At 41.3% G+C, this 23,666-nt stretch overlaps 1 protein-coding gene across 4 annotated transcripts in view; it reads left to right on the top strand.

Annotated features, from left to right (window-relative positions):
* The first annotated feature begins 1,085 nt into the window (after positions 1-1,085).
* The window catches only part of LOC138966769 (peroxiredoxin-1-like), a 28,621-nt gene continuing 6,040 nt past the window's right edge, over positions 1,086-23,666 (top strand). Inside the window, exons 1-3 of one of the 4 annotated variants that reach the window (XM_070339105.1) lie at positions 5,942-6,193; positions 15,982-16,007; positions 17,810-17,955. In XM_070339105.1, the coding sequence (XP_070195206.1) occupies positions 17,813-17,955 (143 nt within the window). In that variant the 5' untranslated portion in view covers positions 5,942-6,193; positions 15,982-16,007; positions 17,810-17,812. Of the gene's footprint in view, positions 1,242-5,941; positions 6,194-15,770; positions 15,921-15,981; positions 16,008-17,809; positions 17,956-23,666 lie in introns of those variants that run through there. The other 3 variants (XM_070339104.1, XM_070339103.1, XM_070339102.1) reach the window with 3 other exon arrangements.

Here is a 23,666-nt window from a genome sequence, read left to right as displayed (position 1 = left end):
GGATGGGGATGGGAGTCTTGTAGAAAAGGGCCCCTCCTCGGTTCGATCTTTTCGCCGTCTTCTCCTTATAGGATGGGAAACCGTCTCAGGCGGTCCGTGTCACGTTTACAACGGCAATTCTTCCAGACAGCGTCGTTCTGGAGAGTGAGGTGTACGGCGTCGAACCCTACACTCCTCCAGTGCGGCGCTGTATGAAGTGCCAGAGACTATCGCACCTAAAACAACAATGCAAATCAAAAGTGCAGATCTGCCCCAGATGTGGCTCCAAGGGCATGATATGATCAGGAATGGCATTATGGTCACTGAATCATTTTCGTGCTGTTCCCATTCCACGAATCTGGGAGGGACCTAAGCATGATATGATCAGGAATGACATTATGGTCACTGAATCATTTTCGTGCTGTTCCCATTCCACGAATCTGGGAGGGACCTAAGCTTGTACTTGCAGCAGTACATACATGAATATATACACATTTAAAAAACATTTAGTCAAAACTTGACTAAATGTAAGGGGGGGGGGGGGGGGACGTTTGCAGAGTTTTTATAATATCGTCAGGACATTTTCGAGCATCAGTTTCGGCTAGAACTGAAAGTCGTAGCTTTGAAGAGATGCGCGGCAAGTTTGTTAATGATCTCAGTCTTGAACTTTCGTTTGCTTGTTTGCCGGTTTCAAAAGCTAGAGACGTTTTTCCATCGAGATGGGCTCGACTTCATAAGTGAAAGTACAGAACAAATATATGTCAATTAAAATCAAGTTCTACGGATGGAACTAAACCCACGGCGTACACCTTTCCCCGGTACACGTTAACTCGGGCACTGGCAGCACTGTCCACTGTTTCACGGTAAACAACTCTTGGTGTCTTGAACACATAAAACTAAGAGTAGTCTCCCATGAATGCCTTTACCGAGACCAAAAAATCTAATTGAAAAACAACCAGTCTAAAATAATTTAACTAAATTAACATGTGTACACAAATTTGCCTGCAGTAACTTAATTTTACATTTTCGTACCATTGTTTTTGAGTAAAATCAATTCTTGATCGTCAAATTGCCCTACATTCTGGCAGAGAGTGCGAAAATCAGTGGGGAAGGAGGTGGTGGACCGAGTTAGCACGCCGAGACTGTGCGACTGGAATGTCACGTGACTCCATGCCGGCTTGATAGATTACGAAGTGCGTAAAGAAGTTACACTCACTGCGTCCACTGTTGTTGGCAACCACGCTTGGGTTTAGCATCGACAGGTCAGTAGAAACTCTTTCAAACAACTCTTGAAGTTTGCGTCCATTTCCCTCTCTTTAGTGTTTGTAATAATTTACCTGTCTTGCCAAGTTTGATCAGCATAAAAGACCTCGTGGGGTCACGTGCGATTTTTTCTGACCTGGGTCGGTCACGTAATGCAGCTGCCCTGCAGGCCCTTTTTGACGCTTGATTGAATATTGTCGCGATTAAACCTAGAACCTTGAATGTGGTATGCGTCACTGAACTTTTAGAGGATTTCTTTTGACTGATTCTGTAAAATGTGACTTCATGTCTGCAGTGCAGGTTACAATGTCAATGCTACCCTGAGACATAGGCCTACTGTCTGGTTTGGGATTTTGAGACAGAAAACAGAACGTTTTAGGATTTTAACTGTTTGCTTGGTAGCTAGTAGGCTGCCCTTTGTTTTTATATACATTTGTGGCAGGTAGCTAACCTGCTGCCTTTTGTGTTGTTATTTGAGTTCACCAATCAGGCTTCTTCAGTTTGTTTTTGCCTCCAACTCGCAAGACAATTTACTAAGTGAAGGAGATGCATTACAAGAATGAACAAATTCAATCTGTGAACGAGTGGGGAAGTCTTCTGGCTCCCTGATATGAGAAGGGGAAGAGGGTTTATTAACTGCAGGCCAGATCTTCCCAAGTATGTCTGCATATTGTGCAGACTGCTAGACAGTAAAATACTCAGAACAACCTTTCAAGACCCCCTTATTTTAGATTTCCTCCCTTTTAATGCCTTGCTTTTTCAGATTTTCAGTTGATAAAATCTGTATTAATTTAATGTTAACATGTACTTCTATTTTAAAGCCTGATTTTGTCCAGATGTTTGGAACCTCGAGGTCTTGAAATTGGGGTCCCTCTGTTAGTCTGTAGTTGCATTTACAAAAACTACCTGTCCTGATAAAATATAAGTGAACGTTATTGTTCGATAATGAAATAGAAACCTTGCAGAGCATAACGACAGGTGTCCTTTCATTGTAGTTTGTACTGTTTGAATCTAGGATCTCCTACCTTTCTTTGGAATTGCAAAGCCACTTTGAACGCAGTGTAACCTTGCTTTTGTGACAATTTGTATTCCAAGCTCTTCAGAATGAGCTTGACTGTAGAATGTTCGAGGGTTGAGCCATTTTGTATTAAGCTTGACATGGGTGTTCTGTGTCACTCTTGGTGTAAGGTACTGTAAAGTGTAAGCACGTACAACTAATTGAGAGGGCTAGAAAGAGAGAGAGAGAGATGAGAGAGAGATAGACGGAGAGATGGAGAGAGAGTAACCAGAGGGGAAACTGCTGAGTCGAATCAAAATGAAAATGGGTTTAGAACTGTGAAATAAACATCCCAAAGTTATCATCTTTGCAAATTTGCTCACAGCACTCTCTTACAAATCGGTACAATTTAGTATAATGTACCTTTGATTGAAAATGTTGGTGAAAGCATGATAAAATATAATGAACTTTTTAAAATATATCGGCCAGAAGTCCTAAAAGTAAAACAGATATATTTTTTGATGGCCTCCTACCCCTGTCCTCAACTCATATGTATATATTATATTATTCACGTGTTGACGATGTAATTGATGATTTTATTGAATAATAGCTCAGGTGAACATGACTTCTGGAATTTCATATGAGGATGAAGACATGCTTATTATAATATATAATATGATGCTCTATGTTTATGATGCTTCAACTAAAAAAAAGTTTAAAGTTGATACGCTGTTAACCGCATCGTTATTGCATCTCAGATGATGACATACTTTTGACCATCACAAGTCTGATATGAAAATGATTTTATCTTATCATGTGACATACAGAGATGATACCCTGAGCGTATTATTACTATTGTTCTTCAGTGGGGTTGAAACATTGGGTCATTACACCCTTGATTTGTACTGTGGAATCGTATGTAAACATGTCAAATCATAGTAGTTTAAAGGTACAGTTCTTCCCATGTACAAAATCATTTTCAACGCTACATAACTGAACTTCTACATGGGATAGTGTCAAAGCATCCTTTCACTTTGACACATACTACGAAATAAGCTGCAGCGTGGCTGCTTTCTGTGCAGACTGGGATTTTTTTGCTGAATTAATGTTGTAACTGACTTGTATGTCCATCTGCAAATATCATCCAACAAAGACTCTTCACTCTCTTATTCTGTCTAAACATAAGTCCTGTCTCATAACTTCAGTCCGACAGGCGCAATGGCTTGGTGGTGGCTTGGTGGTAAGACGCCGGCCTCCAAAGCGGAAGGTCATGGGTTCGAATCCTGGCCGGGCCTGGTGTGTAAAGGTGGTAAGGTTATAGAAACACGAAAATACCCAGCATGCTTCCTCTGAAAGCGGCGTATGGCTGCCTAAATGGCGGGGTAAAAACGGCCATACACGTAAAAATCCACTCGTGCAAAAACACGAGTGTACGTGGGAGTTTCAGCCCACGAACGCAGAAGGAGAGGAAAGAATAACTTCAGTCATCATATTATGTCACACAATGCTTGCATGAGAGTACAATGTGGAAAAAAAGGATTGAGACCTATTCTCTTTTCTGGAGAGAATCTTTCAGGAAAAGGAGTTAGATGATCAGTCATGTGATACAGTGTAGATTATTTTATTCACTTTTCTTAAAATCTCGCACATGTAGGTAGAAAGAGAGTGTTACACTTAATGAACCAAAAATGTAAGGGGGGACTTTTCTTCTTCTCGTTCTTCAAATATGTTTTTTGACAGTATTGTTTCTTTCCCTGTTATTCTCATGATCTTTAATTTGTATCCAAAACAGCTCACTGCTGAACCTTCAATTGTGTATTCAAAAAGGTTAACTGAGCCAAAAGAAAATCAGAAAAATTAAAAATGTGTTTAACGTGTCACGTCAGCCTATAGTCAAAATTGTAATACCCTAACACGTACGGAAATCGTGTGCCTATGCTTTTGCATAAGGCCAACAAAAAAAAATTGTCTGTTTCTGGTCACCCGACCGACCCTAAATTTCGGCGCCGACCCTAAACTTTTTTTTTCTAAACTCAAAAATATATATATATTTTTTTTGGTGGTAAAGGACAGGGTGAGAAAATGAACAACAAAAACGTGTGAAAACGAAAGTCCGCTGACGATTTGTAAATGTGTTGAGTGTCTTGTCTCTATGTATAGTGAATCCAGTCTCTTTGCGCGATTTTTAAAGTTAGTTTTATTGGTCTACATTTGGGGTAAAAAAAAAAAATTAAAACAAAAAATAAAAAAAATCCCTACCTACCGACCCTATTTTTTTTAGCCATGTTACCAGAAACAGACAATTTTTTTTTGGGCCTAAGACCAACTTTGTTTGCCCCAGGCGCTAAACTAATGTTATTAATAACTCGAGAATGTGCCCATAGGGATTCTTCCAGACTTCACCCTCGGCCTACGTGACAAAGCACATACATGTGGGAGCCCGTAACAAGTGTGCTTGTGTGACACTAAGGAGTAAAATGGAACGATAGTAATTAAGCTGAAGTGAAATGAAAAGAGAAATAAAATTAAAAAAACCGAGTGCATACATGTATAACACACTGCATGCTGTTGTTAGCAAATCAGGTCTTCTTAGAAGGGAAAGAGCAAATGGAGGTAACTTCAAGGAAAGACCTCAGCATTTCGGGATCGGTCGGTCTTGTATGACCCTCCTTCCATATCGTCTAATGCACGTAGTGACGTACTGACCAGGATATGTATACAGTCATGTGCTCAGAGAGAGAGAGAGAGAGGGAGGGAGGGACTGAGGGAGAGAGTAAACACGTGTCATGGCTGGTGCCTGTGGCTTGCAGTATTACCACATAGACCATTTATTTGGTCTATGATTAACACTAATACTGATTTGTCTCGAGTGTGAAAGCGTGTCGGGTTTAGTAATAGTAATAGTATTATCCAGAGTTACCGTTACTCGACAACAATGTTAGGAGGTAAAGCACGACAGCATGTGTCGACCACGTGTTTGTACGTGTTTTGCTGTGTCATCCCGGCTTATTACAGGCTTGGTCGAGATACAAAAGAAACGCGCTTGTCAAGCAAAATGTGTGTGTCTGTCAGGGCCCTGTTGTAAAGATCCCGGAATTCCGGTTGGTGCGTCGAGTATAAGTACTGTCTGTCCCGCGACTATTGGCTGAAGCTAAGCTATCTTTTCTGCGTTGCTTCACTGTGTGTTTTACAACACCCCCTCCCCTTTCAAGCATAGTTACTGTCCCCACCTCTCTCTCTCTCACACACACACACACACACCGAGCACAGAAACCGCCCGGGAACAGTGTATTTCTCTCTCTTTTTCTCTTCACGCTATGCTAACTTGGTGTTTCTGTCCCCAAAACTAGTGTCTTTTTGGGACATGACCGACGTGGTTAAATGCTAGGATTTCTCTCTTCACTCTGTTTTACTTTCGGCTTCTCAAATGACTACTGACCCGAAGACCTCCCCTCGAGCATACCATTGTCAACCCCACCACAAGCCAGTGTCTGTCACTGTCACTGCATTATCCTTTCCCCCATCACCCTTCCCCCCTTGCATGTTCACATGCCTGACCACAGTGCCCCCCGTCCACTGATTTGTCTCTACCTACAGTTCTATGGTGGTCTATTTCTCGTCATGATCCACGAGTTATAAGAATCCGTGTAATGTTTTTTGGTCGGGATGGGCAAGTAATAAAAGAGGAAGCAGGAACAGCCAACCGGATGCGTGATCACAACCGTCGAAGTAGCCAGATGTCGCACAGATTCTTTACTATCTCGTGAGGGTGTGCACATTTGTTTGCTGGTAGTACAGTGTTGGGGTTGTCGTGTGAACACAGACAAAACAGAGCTTTTTTTGTGAGAACTAGGACTCGATTTGTATTGTTGGCTTGGTGAACCTGCGATCGGCTGTGGGAACAACAGTTCATTTGTTTTGAAGAAATAACTCCGCCACTTTTGTATTTTAAAGGTGAGGCAGACTCTGACTCTCTCTCTCTCTCTCTCTCTCTCTCTCTCCCTCTCCCTCTCTCAGTTGCCTTTTCTGTTTGTGTTAGCGGCTTGCTACGCTAATGAATTGCGTGTTTCCTCGTGAACATGGTCAAAAGATAATGCAAACTAACACGGATACAATACGACGGCATACATTTGTGCACAAACGTTGGGGTACTGGTCAGTTATATTATTGAGCATTGCACTGAGTTCCCCAATCGAAGCCTGTTCAGCTTGATCGTAATAATTATTTTACTGGTACGTGCATTCTGTTCTGATGTCACAGTAGAATGGCTGGACAGAATGGCACACATCAATACGGTGGCTTTTTACATCAGAACATTTCTTCCGTTAAATTAGCAAAGGTGAATGCGTAATCAATGAAGATCGAGGCCGTCCTCTAGCTAATGAGTGAAGGCCCAGTCTCCATCAATATGCACAGACTACGTTGAAGTTGACAGTTGTCATGACAATGTGAAACTGACATTGACTAACTGGGCCCCGGTAGTCTTGGCAAACAAATGTCTGGAGGTCTCGATATGAGTAAACAACTTGACGTGGTCTCCTGTTTTTTGTCAGGGATAGCAGTTGTTTTTTCCAGCAAAAATGGTTAACAAGATGGGGCTTACACCCTCTGTGTGTGTAATTTCGTGTTAGGTTGAGTGTCATATAATTTGCTGTGGAAAATGTGTTACTGAAAAAAACGTTTTAATTGCTTGCTACTGCAGCTGGCGCAGATACCAATAAAGGGGAAAGACCCCCGACTGTTTCTATTGTAAAAAACGCGTTTAGCTGCATTAAAACATGTTTGCTTTTTATTCATGCATACACGTTGGTTATGTACAATTTAGAAATGCAGAGGTGGGGAATAACATATGTACTTTATATTCCCAGATTAAGACCGATGAGAAATTAAAGTTTCGAGCTATCGATTTCATTTAAAAAAAAATTTTTGTTAGCAATCATTGACAATAACAAGCTAGAAATATTTTTGCTTTTTTTTACAAATGTTTTGCGTGGTGTTTTTGTGTGTTCATGACAATAAACATGAATTATGAACATTTGAAAGCTGAAAGCTGCTTAGTTCTGTAATAGCTCAGATGGGACACTGCTGAATCGTAAAGAAGGCGTCGGACACAGAATTAATATCGTGTTTTGCTTCAATGGTACCACATTGCGTGTATTGGCCAATAGAGCTCAACGATTGTGAAAATTTCTCACAATCAATGCCAAGTGCCCCGGATTCCGGATCTGACATAAAAAGTGCATTAGTTTTGTTGTGTTGGCCTGACCTATTGGAAGATAAACTCTTCTTGGAAACCGGATTTACGGGCTTGGTCTTGTGTATACTGTCTGTCTTTGGCCGTAGTACCGGCTTCGCATTGCGTGCTTATGGGTTTTTCGGCGACTTTCACAGTTCAGGATCCAGTACAATGCTCGGGCATGTTTGGATAGGGGAAACTTACACAACAAGGAAGGAGAAGTTAGAGCGACCCTGCTCCCGTTTTCTGTCACACAGATTTCCACGGGTTGCCTCGAGGCATACGCAAAATCACAACACACAGGTTCTTTTGAAGTAAAAAGGACAGTGACAAAAGGAAAATACACACACACACACACATACACACACACACACACACATACACACACATATATACATAGACACACACACACATATACATAGACACACACCACACACACGCACACACATGCACACACAACACACACATGCACACACACACCACACACACACACACACACACTCACTTACATATACACACACACACACACACACACACACACACACACACACACACACACACACACACACACAGAAAAGAAGAACACCTGAGTAAATTAGTGCTTGTGGCACAAAGTTTCATTCATTAGAATCAGATGCAAAGTGACAGCGAAATATAATTGTACCTGCAAGCGCCGTCTTTGACGTCGATGATTTACCCGAGTGCTGCAATTTGTAGCACAGGCACCAGACCTTGCAGCCGGGCGTAGCTGAGAAATCTCAGCTTCTACCCTCTTTGGTTAGTAAGGCCAACAACGATAATCATTAGTAAAATGTATCCCACGATGATCTCCTGCCTCTCAAAGTTGACAGTGGGCTGCCGAGGGTTTGCTGTCGTAGTGTTAGTACAAGGATGGGTTATGTGTGTGTCCCCTTCACCCCAGCCTCTCCTTTCATTTTTGTCCGGTGATGAGACAGTCCGGGCGTATTGTTTCCGTCAAGCGCCTGTGGTTTTAACGTGTAAAATTCGATCTGTTGTCTCGGTGCGCCTGTCTCGGACGGTGCTCTGTCTCGGTGCTCCCAGACAAAAGGCAGAACCCGACAGCACGTGCAACTATTAGCTCAGCACTTAGTCCCAGAATGACGACAGGCTGATACAAGAAAAATGTTCATTCAAAATGAACAGCGTCGATGCAATGTCCACCAAAGATTTATTTTGGGAAGTGTTAAAGGTTAGGGTCAAAAGTTAATGAATTGCATGTTGTGCTGGATATATAAATTGTTTATTTCAGTCAATGCTTGATTCATAAGTACATTTTTCAGCATGGTGCATCTACAGGAGGGTGCTCCAACAATGATGCATAGTGCCAACATTTAGCGCAAACTTTTCACAACAGTGCATTATTACCACAAAGCGCATACAGCGATTATATAGTAGCAAGTTGCACTAAACATTTGAACAAGTTTTGCATAAGTGCACAACAGCACTGACCATTTCACAAAAGTGCATTACAGCTGTGACAATTTTACAAAAGTGCATTGACCATTTCAGGCAGATGGCTAACATGCAGATTTCGCTTTTGTCTGTCTTTCTTTGAAAAGTAGGCATGTTCAAGATCGATGAAGTCATGAGCAATTGGGTTAGATGACAGAAAAGATTCAAAAACGTCAGATTCAGTTAGATGACAGAAAAGATTCAAAAACGTCAGATTCAGTGTTTTGGGCACTGTTGAACAGGAACATTCTCTCCTGTTCAACAAATGTGGGTTCAATTCAAAAGCAACATTGTCACAGATAGGCTAGTGTTACATTTCTGTAAAGTTTCAAAAACATCTTCCATGTTTTGGTTACTGTTGAACAGAGGCATATTTTCCTGTTCAAAAAAGTCTGACACAAATTGTCGTAGTTGTGGGTTAAGGTTCGATCTATACTGTCCTTCAAACGAGTCGTAGAACCGTCATTGTCACAGATAGTGTTACATTTCTGTTTTACATTCAAACGAGTCGTAGAAGTAGTAGTACATTTGCGTTTGGTTGTTTTTTCTTTTAGATTCCTGTCACTCATACTAGCAGTATTGATTGAGGTACATAAATCTGTTGATGTACAGGGATGACTTGTTTGTAATGAATCCTTGTTTCCTCCACATTGAGTTTGCATTGCAGTTGGACAGAAATGAACAGGTGTTAATTAATAAACACATTGATAATGGCTTTTGAGAAAATCAATCAATTCTGCAAAGGAATTAACTTGATGACATCAAAACTGCAGCGCCATTTGAAGAATGGTTACCATTTCTGTTTCTTTGATGGGAATCAAACAAATAAAAACATTGACTATCCAAGTTACCATGAATGGCAATAGTTGACTCCTGAAAAGTAGCAAGGATATAATTTGAGACGATAAACGCCTGATGCAATCCCTCCTCAAGGTCAGTCAACTCAAAACCTTCATCATTCGCAACATCAGTAGGCAACACAGCGGGATTCGTATGTCCAGAAATCATGTCGAAAAAATATTACATTTCAAAAGCATGTCCAACCACAGTTGTTGGCAAGTGTTCGTGTCCGAAGTAGCCTTCAGTGTGTGTATATGTATTCATGTGACAGAGAACGTGACCTCATTGTTCAATCCTCTCTCTCTCTTCTTTCTCATTCGAACGCACACACGCAAGAACGTAGCCTACGCACGCATGCACGCGCACGCACACACACACACACACACACACACACACACACACACACCCCGCTGACGCACACGGCAAACCACGCACACACACACTGACTGTCGGCAAGCATCTCTTTTTGTTTTCTTTACCTTTGTTTATTGTGTTTTCGATATTTGTGTTTATTTTTTGCTTGACTTATCTGTTTTATTTTAATGTTTGCTATCCACATCGTGTGATAAATGTTTCTTCTCAGTCTCCGAGTCAGTTTAGTTTCTGCACGCCGCTTTGGTACTCCTTGTTTTTCTTTCTGGTGTTTTGTGCGCGACTGATTTGCGGATTTATTTTTATTCCTTTCATATGCAGTTGAAGTGTTGTGGGTGTTATTGTCTGTATATGCTATGTTGCGTCTGTGTATGCCTACAAGAATTTTGGGTGTAATGTGCCTGTGGTCTGCTCGCAGTCGAGCACAGAAAACATGGCGGCGCCCTGCAGGCAAATTCGTGGAAAGTCTTCCCGACCGCAGATACCAGCGTCGTCCGCGACGCTGGAATAATCACAGGCACGCTTCCGCCTGTCTCATCACGATCGACGTGCCTGACTGTGAGACACGATTTAATTCCTGTCGGCTTCAGCACAGCTATCGTCGTAGCATCGCATTTTCGGGTAGGCTTTTTCAGTCCCAGATTTGTTGTGTGAATCGTGTGAGGAATTTTCAGAGGAACTTGCTATGGCTCGTGTCTCATTCTCACAGTGATTTCCCGCTGTGAAAATAGGCTTGGCTTACAGTTACACGGAGATATTTTTTTTATCCGGTATATATATTTTTTATAGCCGGTATTTCGCAACACCTTTCATTTATTGTGGATTTTTCTTGTTTTAGACACCACGTCATACATTTGACAACAGAAAGAGACAGGACCGGCACGGTTGGCCTAGTGGTAAAGCGTCCGCCCCGTGATCGGGAGGTCGTGGGTTCGAACCCCGGCCGGGTCATACCCAAGACTTTAAAATTGGCAATCTAGTGGCTGCTCCGCCTGGCGTCTGGTATTATGGGGTTAGTGCTAGGACTGGTTGGTCCGGTGTCAGAATAATGTGACTGGGTGAGACATGAAGTCTGTGCTGCGACTTCTGTCTTGTGTGTGGCGCACGTTATATGTCAAAGCAGCACCGCCCTGATATGGCCCTTCGTGATCGGCTGGGCGTAAAGCAAACAAACAAACAAACAACAAGTCGCGTAAGGCGAAATTACTACATTTAGTCAAGCTGTGGAACTCACAGAATGAAACTGAACGTAGTCCGCCGCTAGTGCAAATGGCAGTGAAAGTGACGAGCCTGTTTGGCGCGGTAGCGATTGCGGTGCTTCATAGCACGCTTTACTGTACCTCTCTTCGTTTTAACTTTCTGAGCGTGTTTTTAATCCAAACATATCATATCTATATGTTTTTGGAATCAGGAACCGACAAGGAATAAGATGAAATAGTTTTTAAAACGATTTCGGAAATTTAATTTTGATCATAAATTTTATATTTTTAATTTTCAGAGCTTGTTTTTAATTCAAATATAACATATGTATATGTTTTTGGAATCAGAAAATGACGAAGAATAAGATGAAATTGTTTTTGGATCGTTTAATAAAAAAATAATTTTAATTACAAGTTTCCGATTTTTATTTTAATGACCAAACTCACTCATTAGTTTTTAAGCCACCAAGCTGAAATGCAATACCAAACCCCGGGCTTCGTCGAAGATTGCTTTGCCAAAATTTCAATCAATTTGATTGAAAAATGAGGGTGTGACAGTGCCGCCTCAACTTTTACAAAAAACTGAAAAAACGTCCGGTGATATCATACCCAGGAACTCTCATGTCAAATTTCATAAAGATCGGCCCAGTAGTTTAGTCTGAATCGCTCTACACACACACACAGACAGACAGACAGACAGACAGCCACACATACACCACGACCCTCGTCTCGATTCCCCCCTCTATGTTAAAACATTTAGTCAAAACTTGACAAAATGTAACAAAAAGAGACAGATATGGTGGATACAGAATGTTGTGTTTGTTTCAGTGTTTTTTGTACCTATAGTTTTACTGCGCTGCATATCAAGCTTTCAGCAAACAACGTTCAAAAAAGGACATACACGCGTTATAATTTGCGGTTGTCCAATTTACTCGCCTTTTGTGAAAGGAAGCAAACTCCTTTATTGCATGCCATGGCGTAATTATAGAGCTAATTGACTGTGGATTTTTTTCTCGTTAATATTTAATTCATAGTTTGGCCATTTTCAAGCCCCGGGTGATGGAAGGTGAGGTGAAAGCCAGATTTATAACTGAATACTTCCAGGCTAATCACGGTGTTTTCCGGCAGACGGTGGCAAGATGGTCTTCCGTTGTCAAGTTCTGTGCCGGTGAATAATTGATAGTTTGTCATCACGGTTATGAAAGCATGTGGCGGGTAATAGGCTTGAATGGTTTTCTGGCTTTAAAGCTTCGCGTCGTCATAAAGACATTAAAGGCACACTCCTTCTCGTGAAAGCAGTTCGGCTCACCGTCTCAGATCTGGCCAGGCTGTCACTGGTGATAGGACATGTGCGGGGATGTAGCTCAGTCGGTAGCGCGCTGGATTTGTATTCAGTTGGCCGCTGTCAGCGTGAGTTCGTCCCCACGTTTTGCGAGAGATTTATTTCTGAGAGTCAACTTTGTGTGCAGACTCTCCTCGGTGTCCGAACACCCCCCGTGTGTACACGCAAGCACAAGACCAAGTGCGCACGAAAAAGATCCTGTAATCCATGTCAGAGTTCGGTGGGTTATAGAAACACGAAAATACCCAGCATGCTTCCTCCGAAAGCGGCGTTTGGCTGCCTAAATGGCGGGGTAAAAACAGTCATACACGTAAAAGCCATGGGAGTTTCAGCCCATGAACAAACAAACAAACAAACAAACTGGTGATAGGACCATCCCTCCACTTGGTTACATACCAACAATGAACAGTCTGGCTGCTCTCTGTGCACACTGGCATTTGTTTGTAATGAAATAATTGTGTAAATGCAGCCAGTGCCTTCTTACGAAATTAATTCATCACAGCGAAGGCCGAAATCGAGGAAGTCTTAAAATTAGGGGGTCTTAAAAGGGAGGGGGGATGCCCGTGCATATGAACAGATTCGCGCGAGCATGGCAGATTTTTAAAGAGCGTGCATGCCTATTTTACACTCATCCGCTGACAGTGTTACAGTTAATAACACGACTAGTATCGACTGATTTGAACAAGGCTATCATTGATTAGTGCCAAGCTTGCGAGGTGTATTATTTCCGTTTGTGTGTTTAGCTGTTTCGGGTCAATATCGCATAGAAGCGACTATTGTAGGTTTCCTGTTTGTCATTGGTTGGACTTCTGCAAGTTCGGTTACGTGAACAAGCACACCCAACACATGTGCGATTGTCACTAGTTTGAAAGGGAAATACGTAATGATAACGTGGCTGCCGTCTGCTCCGTTTCACTATTTTATACTTGTGTATAGAAGACTCGTGTAAGTTGTAAATATGATTCTGTGGTCAGAAGCGATGTTCAGGGTCTGTTGATGAGTCAGTTTCTTATTTAATCTGACAGCAATGGCATAAGCAGCACCCGATGGTGCAAGTTGTTTTTGTTAGTGTTGGCTCCGTGTTGAGGTTACACAGTCTATTCATATGATCATTTTCTTGTCTGGAAAGCAAACCTTGACGGCGTTGAATAAGTCATGGTTTAGCGACCAGAAGAGAGATTCTCAGTAGCGTCTTGGGTGTTTGTTTTTTAGACAGAGATCAATAACTAAAGTTACCTGAGCAGTGTGCGTATACCGTCTGTCCCTTGGTGGAAGCCAGCAAGCGCTGATTGCAAGCTTCCGCGCGTACGTTGTCCTTCAGTGAATCAGTCAAAGATGCCGAGTGAATCGCCTCGTGCGAAAGTGATTTTCCGCGGCCAGGTGAACGTGCGCGCTTGATTACTATGTGTGCAGTGCTGTTTTAATTGCGCGAGCACACAAACTTGATGAATTTGATTAAGACCAGCTATTGATTGTTTAGCCGCCAGAATATGTGGTTCACTAAAAGCCGGGGCTTCTGATATCCGTCGTTTCCGGCACATGTCGTACAGGCAAGCCAGTGAGGGCTGTTGTTCGTCCGTTTGTCAGTTGCCATGGAAACTGTCTTTTCTGAGTTGAGAAGAGGAAAGAGAAGGTAGTTGTGCTCCAGATAACTTTCAATCAGTGCAGGTACTGTTTTAGTTGTGTCCCTGTTGCGCTGTATGGCCTCTGCTTCACGTACAGTGAGTACAGTGAGAGATGTGGTTAATTAGCTGCCACAGTTTGTGTTCATCTTCTAACAGTGGTTGCACCAAGATTTTGTTGGACTTCAAGAAAATACTTTGCATCTAGGAATTCTGACGATCCCGCGGATAATCTTTCGGGCCACGGTCGTGCTGGCTTTCAGGGACTCTTGTCGCTTGACTGTTATGTTCTTTGATTTTGAATGCTAAACAGCTATAGATGACCGTGAAAATAACCAAGTCCTTTTCTGCAGCATGCTTCTCTAAAGCGCTGTTGCTTTTCTGGCCATTGTTACTCAGACTTACGGCGGTTGTCAAGTTTCAGCTCGGCACATCACAGTTCCTTGTGACTCGTGAAACTGTAAATGCGGTCATACGGCAAGTTGTGTAGTTCGTGGTCTCTTGCAGTACTGGCAGTGGCACTACAATTGTGTATTTAGCAAAGATTGTTGCATAACCAAAGACAGATAGGCAATTAATATGTGATAGGAGTACCGCAACGTTGCGATCTGAGCCACAGGTTGTAAAAAAAAAAAATAGACAATAATTCAGGCAATCTGCTTTGCTGGCTTAAATTGAGTCTTATGCTTATACAGTTTTGCTGGCGATTTCTTCTGTTAAATTGTTACAGAGTAAAGCTTGCTATTCTCTTGTCTTGGGCCAGTCTGTCACCGATAAGAGTGGTTTACGACCCACAATGAGCGGCCAGTTTACTGAGACTGAGATGTAAGAGATATAACGGCTAGAGTCAATGAAGGGGAGGAGTATAAATTAGGAGGACCTCAGGATAGGTGACAGTGATATACGGCAATGCCACACAGTGTAAGTCCCGGTGACACAGGTTTTTCTGTGCCCCTACCTTTGAATAATCCCCCTGGGTTAAATAGATAATGTGCCGGATTTCACATTTCTCAGGCAAAAATCAGAAAATGAATAAACTTCGGCCCCCACCCCCTAAACCCGCCTCTTCTAATTTTTTTGATGTTATGAATTTTACTTTGCAGTCAATGTACAGAATTCTCCTCCAACAACTGGAAAGTATGTTATAGTGAAGTTCTGTAAGGAACTGATAAGCAGTCCTTTTTTCAGTTGAAGCAGCTTATACCCAGTTTTCTTTAAACACATTGTTTGTTGATGACCATCAAGTGTGATTCTGTTTTAGAAGTTGGATTAAACAGTCAGTGAAGAATTACAGAGCGTTACCAATACGTTGGACATAACTCAATCAGTGTTTGTTTTGAAGGGGGGAATGGACAAAACCCCTTCACCTGAAATCAGCAAATTTGTGAACTGAGCAAATGAAAGAAAGGCATTTGTGAGTGAATTCCCAGGACAAATGTAATGCCTATGACAGTGTTGTGCCATGTATCAGACTTATGTGCAAAAATTGAGAGAATATGAGTTATGGCTTGAGCGACAACAGAAACGCTTAGAGCAGGAGCATCGGTTACCCTCACATCTACAGCAGAATCATTGTAGTGAAAACGGTTTGAAAAAGGTAATATATTATATATTAAATGTCAGGAGTAATTTCAATGTTGTTCTTCTTGTTGTTTCAGACGCTCCTCTTTGATTTTAATAAAAGGTAATTTTCAAAGGAAGATTTGACTTTGTGTCATTTGTTTCCTTTTCTCTCTGGCACTCTGCACTGTTTGATACTGTAATTCACAAATATGCCCTCTCATTTGACAGCATGTGTTCTTGTCACACTAATAGCTTGAACAAATGTGACATTTCTGTCAGGGACAGAGAAGGTTAGAAATTGAAGAGCTGAACATATAGTTCTTGCGCAGCGGTCAAACATGATGCTTTTAAAGGAATATATTGATTGGTGTTCGTTTTATTAATTCTGTTTAACTCAACCCTTCTCTGTGTAAAGAGCACACATGGTATGTTTGTGTGTGTGTCTCTCGTTTTTCCACATTGTTCTTTTTTGCTGGTTTGCTTCAGGGCTGCATACATATTTTACCCTGAGGGAATTGTTTTTAAATGTTTTCTCCGGTTGAATGCAGGCCTTGTTGTCAGTCTGTCTTTGTCCCCCCCCCCCCCCCCTCTCCACCCCCTTTCTCTCTCATCTCTACTCTGTCTCTCCCCCCCCCCCCCCCCCCCTTTCTGTATCCTACGTGTCTGTCAGTCAGAGTCTGTGTCCCTTGTTTTGTCTGTCAGTCTGTCTCCCTTGATTTTTTCTCTTTCATCTATAGATGTCTTTTAATACTTCTGAACCTCAAGATAAAACTACAAGGAGACAATAGTTGTGATAAAAGTCGCACACTCTGGATCATTCTGATACCCAGAATGAAGTGGATAGTTTTTGTGTTGACACATGGCCCCATGCAGGCAATGATAACGATAAAGATAGCAAGCTACTTGACCTAGAATTTAGAAAGAAGAGGGTTGAGGCATATGATCCATATTGCTTGGGTCTTGAGAACATCTTTGTTACTAGAACCTGTCATATAAAATTGTTGTGCTGATTCGAGCTGAGTGTGCAAACATTTGCAAGGTTAGTGCTTTTAACATCGTGAGGGCTTAAATATATTTTTGGATTAAAATCTCATGTAGATTTGTTCTTTTGACATTTTTCATCTCAAGCACGCTTGCATCTCTCTCTCTCTCTCTCTCTCTCTCTCTCTCTCTCTCTCTCTCTCTCTCTCTCTCTCCTGCTCTCTTACTCTGTCTCTGTCTCTCTCTGCGTCTCTGTGACTGTCCCTCCGTCTGTCTGTCTATCTCTGTCTCTCTCTCTCTGTCTCTGTCCCTCTATGTGACTGTCTCTCTGTCTGTCTATTGACTGTCTCTCTCTCTGTCTCTCTCTCCCTCTCTCTCTCTCTCTCTCCCTCCCTCTCTCTCTCTCTCTCTCCCTCTCTCTCTCTCTCCTCTCTCTCCCTCCTCTCTCTCCCTCCCTCTCTCTCTCCCTCTCTCTCCCTCTCTCCCTCTCTCTCCCTCTCTCTCTCTCCCTCTCTCTCTCTCCCTCTCTCTCTCTCTCTCTCTCTCTCTCTCTCTCTCTCTCTCTCTCTCTCTCTCTCTCTCTCTCTCTCTCTCTCTCTCTCTCTCTCTCGTTCTGTATTCCAGAGCAATCCCACTCCCCCTTGCCATCCCTGCCACTCACAATCACATAACAAATACTTTGAGGTTTTTCATCTTATCTTTAACTAAGTTAAAAATTGCTTTTCTTTTGGGTTTTATTTTAATAGTTTAATGTTCTCTGCTTCACACACCCACATACACACGCATACACATGTGCATGCGCACACAGTCACATGCACACACACAGTCACACAAACTGAATGCCACCCCCCCCCCCCCCCCCACACACACACAAACACATGTTTGATAGAAACCTTACAAGAAATGAAGAATGAACGGACTGTTTTTATACTCTGTGTGCAGAAAATGGCACAGACTCAACAGCTCGCTCTCCAGAAACCCGCCCCGGACTTCACCGGACAGGCTGTGGTGAACGGGGAATTCCAGACCATCAAATTGTCACAGTACAGGGGCAAATATGTCGTCTTCTTCTTCTATCCTCTAGATTTGTAAGTATGCATGTCAAATAGTTACTTTACCGGTAATAGTAAGATAGATATCACTGATTCTGAGATAAGGGCAAATACACTGTCCTCTCCTTCTATCTTATTTTTCCGGTACAGTAATCGTAATTTTTGTTCTGTACTAACCAGGGCAAGTACATCTTACTCTTCTTCTTTCCTCTAAATTCTTAAGTACAGACTAAGAACCCCCCTAGGCCCTTTTAAGACTTCAAAAAATCTGAGAAAATCAGGTCTTAAAAAGGAGGGTCAGTTTTAAAATGAGGGTAAATTTACAGAGCTAGAGGTTATGAACAGAATGTCTGAGAAAACGGTCTTAAAAGGGAGGGAGTCTTAAATTGGGGGGTCTTAAAAGGGGGTTCCACTGTAATCGTTTGTTTTTTCAGTACACTTAGGCAAGTATATTGTGCTCTTTTTCTATCATCTAGATTTGTAAGTACATGTAGAATAGTTACTTTAAGGGTGATATGAGTAAGATATCTCCGATTCTGAGACAAAGGCAAATACGCCGTACTCTTCTTCTATCTAGATTTATAAGTAATATGTATAGTTATTTTAACAGTAATAGTTATACACAGCAAAATCAAGCAGTATAGGAAAGTGTAATTTAGAAGTGATACTAGGCTTTTATAGCTCTATCTTAAAAGTGATGTAAGTTTTGACTGGCAAAATACATGTAGTTACATTGCTGATAAAGAGATGAGCAGCTATAATTGACATGGGTTGACCACGACTTGTTATTTAAGTAAAGAAAAAAGTAGCTAAGAAAAAAGCTGTCTTGCATATGCAGTAAATTCAGTTTTTGATAATAATAAATAAAAGTGAAAGTTACTTGTAGAAATGATGAGAAAAGGAGCAGACAGACAGGCACACCCACGCATGCAAACACACACACACATGCGGCTCGCGCACATGTATGCATTCTTATACAATGCCTGTGCGGGCACATCATATATGATTTAGTTATGCGCTATAGAAATCTCCTTTAATACATAAAAAATGATTTCTCTCTCTTTCTTTCTCTCTTTCTGTTTGCCTTCTGTCTCTTTCTCTATTTAGTATTAACCTTCTATTTCTCTCTCTCTCTCTCTCTCTCTCTCTCTCTCTCTCTCTCTCTCACACACACACACACACTCTCACTCTCACACACACACACACACACACACACACACACATGCCCACCGCTCACAAGCAGAAAGCCTGATACTTTAGCCTTTTATCAATTAGCAGCAGCTTTTATGTTTTCCTTCCAGCTGTGACAGTATGATCAAAGATAATGACACCTCAACATCTGTGACCCTAATGGTTGTCATTTACAATGAGCCACAATCTCACAAGAGAATATCTGCATCTCTATGCATGAATCACCCCAGAAACAGAGAGAGATTTAGTACACATGTATGACATTTCCATTACAGCAATTTCCCTACAATAATTGCCACCTATATATTATACAGATATTGATTTTATTTCTTGTATATTGTTTGCCCTTCAGGCTTAATGGTGTCATCTATACCTATACATGCGTACAAGCTAGCTCAGTGGCTGAAAGATTTTACTGAGCTGTCAGTTTTAAATGTTCTTCAATTGTCATGCAACTATCGTCAATGATGTATAGATATTTATCAATTGAGATAATCACACAACGGGCAGTGATGTTGCTAATATTTTTTCAAACTCAGGTACACACACTTTTATGATGAAAACTATCAAGAAAAAAAAGGTAGGCTGGTCATTGGAACCAGTAAGAGTCCAACTCAGAGTACTGGTTTTGTTGTTTTACCAGCAAAAAAAAAGGTGGTTCTAAAAATCAACCTGTAGGTTATACCGGCAGCCAATTATTTTCCGGTATTTTCTCATTTCAACCTGTAAAATACCGGCAATTACCGGTTAACGCCAATACTGAACGGGACAGAATAATTTAATGGACTATCAACTCCATTACTATCTAGCAATGGCCTGCCATAATTGCCTATATATGACAGACTGCTTTTAAGCCTGTGAAATAATTATGGTTTCCTTTGACGACATTCAAATGCTAGTAGTTTTCTGGACTGTCGATTATTGTTAACATCAATACAAAAAGAAAACAACGGAAACCAGTTTTGGTAAATTCTTAATAAAATGTTTGGCAGCCTGTCGCTGACTTCTTCAATTCTTTCAGTTGTTGTGTCAGTTTTGTTCATGTCCTGATGAAATCCTTTAATGCTTCATACAGTAGCAGCAACAAGTCCACTTTGGCGGATTTATTTTCTTGGGATAAATCAAACTGGATGAGTTGCCCACTAAAAGGTTTATCACATTACTACGCTCTACATTACTACACTACGCCAAGTGTACATGGGAGACATTACTACGTTTATGTCTGTTCAAGGTCTTAATCAATTATATTTTATGAATCTGTTTGGACTTTAAAGTGCAGTTCAATGGATTGTTTTCTTCATTATCTTTTTTATTGGCGCATTATAGGATGTAGAAAAAAGGCCTAGCAGCTTGTCCTCTGTTTAAGCACTGAACGAGGTATTAATAAAACATTCACAGATTTTACAATGTTATGTACAACAAGGAATATAAATATGCCTTTTTGACTCACATGCGAAGCAAAAGTGAGTCTATGTACTCACCCGAGTCGTCCGTCCGTCCGTCCGTACGTCCGGACGTCCGGAAAACTTTAACGTTGGATATTTCTTGGACACTATTCAGTCTATCAGTACCAAATTTGGCAAGATGGTGTATGATGACAAGGCCCCAAAAAACATACATAGCATCTTGACCTTGCTTCAAGGTCAAGGTCGCAGGGGCCATAAATGTTGCCTAAAAAACAGCTATTTTTCACATTTTTCCCATTTTCTCTGAAGTTTTTGAGATTGAATACCTCACCTACATATGATATATAGGGCAAAGTAAGCCCCATCTTTTGATACCAGTTTGGTTTACCTTGCTTCAAGGTCAAGGTCACAGGAGCTCTTCAAAGTTGGATTGTATACATATTTTGAAGTGACCTTGACCCTGAACTATGGAAGATAACTGTTTCAAACTTAAAAATTATGTGGGGCACATGTTATGCTTTCATCATGAGACACATTTGGTCACATATGATCAAGGTCAAGGTCACTTTGACCCTTATGAAATGTGACCAAAATAAGGTAGTGAACCACTAAAAGTGACCATATCTCATGGTAGAAAGAGCCAATAAGCACCATTGTACTTCCTATGTCTTGAATTAACAGCTTTGTGTTGCATGACCTTGGATGACCTTGACCTTGGGTCAAGGTCACATGTATATTGGTAGGAAAAATGTGTAAAGCAGTTCTTAAGTGTATGATGTCATTGCTAGGTTTAGTTACCCTAAAGGTCGAGGTCAAGCATGTGAGTCGTATGGGCTTTGCCCTTCTTGTTTTCATGGTAATGTGCCTTTATAACTCTAGGTGGCACTTCTTGGGAAATAGAGTGGAATCACCCCTCCCCCCACCCCCCTAATTTTTGTTGATGTAAGAGCTTCCCAAATGTGAGAAAATTAGGTCTAATAAAAGGAAAAAGCCTTAAAATTGAGGTTACATATATATATATTTATGGAGATCGTGAACAGAAAATCTGAACAACATAAATGAGGGTCTTTATAAAAAAAAAAGTTGGGGGGGGGGGGGGGGGGGTGGGGGGGGGGGGGTGTCTTAAAAGGGGAGTCCCGCTGTAAACAGGAAAGAAGTTGGCACTGTTGCAGATGCAGAGTAAAAATGTTCTCAGCTGTTAATCGAACAATGACCTTATATGTTTTTGGTGTGTCTGTGCTGATTAGATTCTCAGATTGTTAGAGGGAGGACTGCTGGTAAACTTATTTGTAAGAAAGTGTTCTCATTCCTCTTATCAGGCTTTTGTGTGACTCAACATTTCTTTGTAGAACAAAATAAGTTATGTGCACATGCATGTTTGTATCACTTGGGTAAAACTGTGACCTATTCGGAATCTCTCTTTCTGACTCTCTGTTTCTTGACTGTTCTATTCACATGGGTGTTACTGGGAAAAATCAAAAAACCTGAAAGGCAGGGGTCCAAAATGCTCAAGTTTGAAAGAAAGTTTCTGGACACCGACGAAACCAAATCATAATAAGCAAGATGGCGGCAAATCCAAGGGAGCGAACCGAGAAAGCACGCGAACCGGTGTCAAAAGTCGAATCGGAACCGCTGCTCGTTATTTCAACTTAGCGAAACGAAGCTTTTTTTTTTTTTTTTTTTTTTAATACCTGGAAAACCGGAATTTCCGGCTTCAGATTTTTTCAAAAACCGGAAATCCGGCAAAAGCCGGAAGAGTAACACCCATGTATTCATATTGAATGTGTTTTTTGTGGGTATCAGACCTGTTTACTCACACTATTTTGCCGTATTTTGTACGCCAAGTTTCCAAGAATACGATAAATACGCTGGTTGATAAGAAAGTACGACGATTAAAACTTTTTTTATTTATTGCGTCTCTAAACTGATAGTGGGTTGTATATATGCGATTGGCCATGGATAAAATCCGGTTTGCTTTGGTTAGCGCTTACGATTCGTCTATATTTTCACGGGATTGTACGTGATATGACGAGAATTTCACTGCTAACAGTTTTATGTCGGTCACATGATTAACAAGCACCTCTACCTGGTAAGAAAATACACTCAATATTTTGAAAATACACTAAGTCTCTGTGAAAAGTACACCAACAGTTCCATTTAGGTGAATAAACAGGTCTGGGGTGTAGTCTGTGCACGCACGTAAGTAAAAACTTATCAGAATTGACGTTATCAACCCCACTCCACCTGAGTCTTTTTTTCTCTCCAGTTTTTCTGTCCTTTTAACTGTTTCACTACCTGCACGGTTGGCCTAGTGGTAAGGCGTCTGCCCCGTGATCGGGAGGTCGTGGGTTCAAACCCCGGCCGGGTCATACCTAAGACTTTAAAATTGGCAATCTAGTGGCTGCTCCGCCTGGCGTCTGGCATTATGGGGTTAGTGCTAGGACTGGTTGGTCCGGTGTCAGAATAATGTGACTGGGTGAGACATGAAGCCTGTGCTGCGACTTCTGTCTTGTGTGTGGCGCACGTTAAATGTCAAAGCAGCACCGCCCTGATATGGCCCTTCGTGGTCGGCTGGGCGTTAAGCAAAAAAAGAAGAAAAAAAAAACTGTTTCACTTTCTGAACCAAACAAATATGAAAACCATAATACTGCATGCACACACACTCACAACTTCCATAATACTGTGTACAAGAAAAATCACATGGTTTCACACAAGAATGAGAACTGCATGGTACAAGCAATCACATGTGAAACGTGAGGTTGACGCACACAAAAGAAGACGATAACAAGTCGCGTAAGGCGAAAATACAATATTTAGTCAAGTAGCTGCCATTTTTCAGCAAGACCGTATACTCGTAGCATCGTCAGTCCACCGCTCATGGCAAAGGCAGTGAAATTGACAAGAAGAGCGGGGTAGTAGTTGCGCTAAGAAGGATAGCACGCTTTTCTGTACCTCTCTTTGTTTTAACTTTCTGAGCGTGTTTTTAATCCAAACATATCATATCTATATGTTTTTGGAATCAGGAACCGACAAGGAATAAGATGAAAGTGTTTTTAAATTGATTTGGACAATTTAATTTTGATAATAATTTTTATATATTTAATTTTCAGAGCTTGTTTTTAATCCGAATATAACATATTTATATGTTTT

The sequence above is a fragment of the Littorina saxatilis genome, linkage group LG5 (assembly GCF_037325665.1).
Source record: "Littorina saxatilis isolate snail1 linkage group LG5, US_GU_Lsax_2.0, whole genome shotgun sequence".
NCBI classification, from domain to species: domain Eukaryota; kingdom Metazoa; phylum Mollusca; class Gastropoda; order Littorinimorpha; family Littorinidae; genus Littorina; species Littorina saxatilis.
This window is presented reverse-complemented; position numbering and strand designations above follow the sequence as displayed.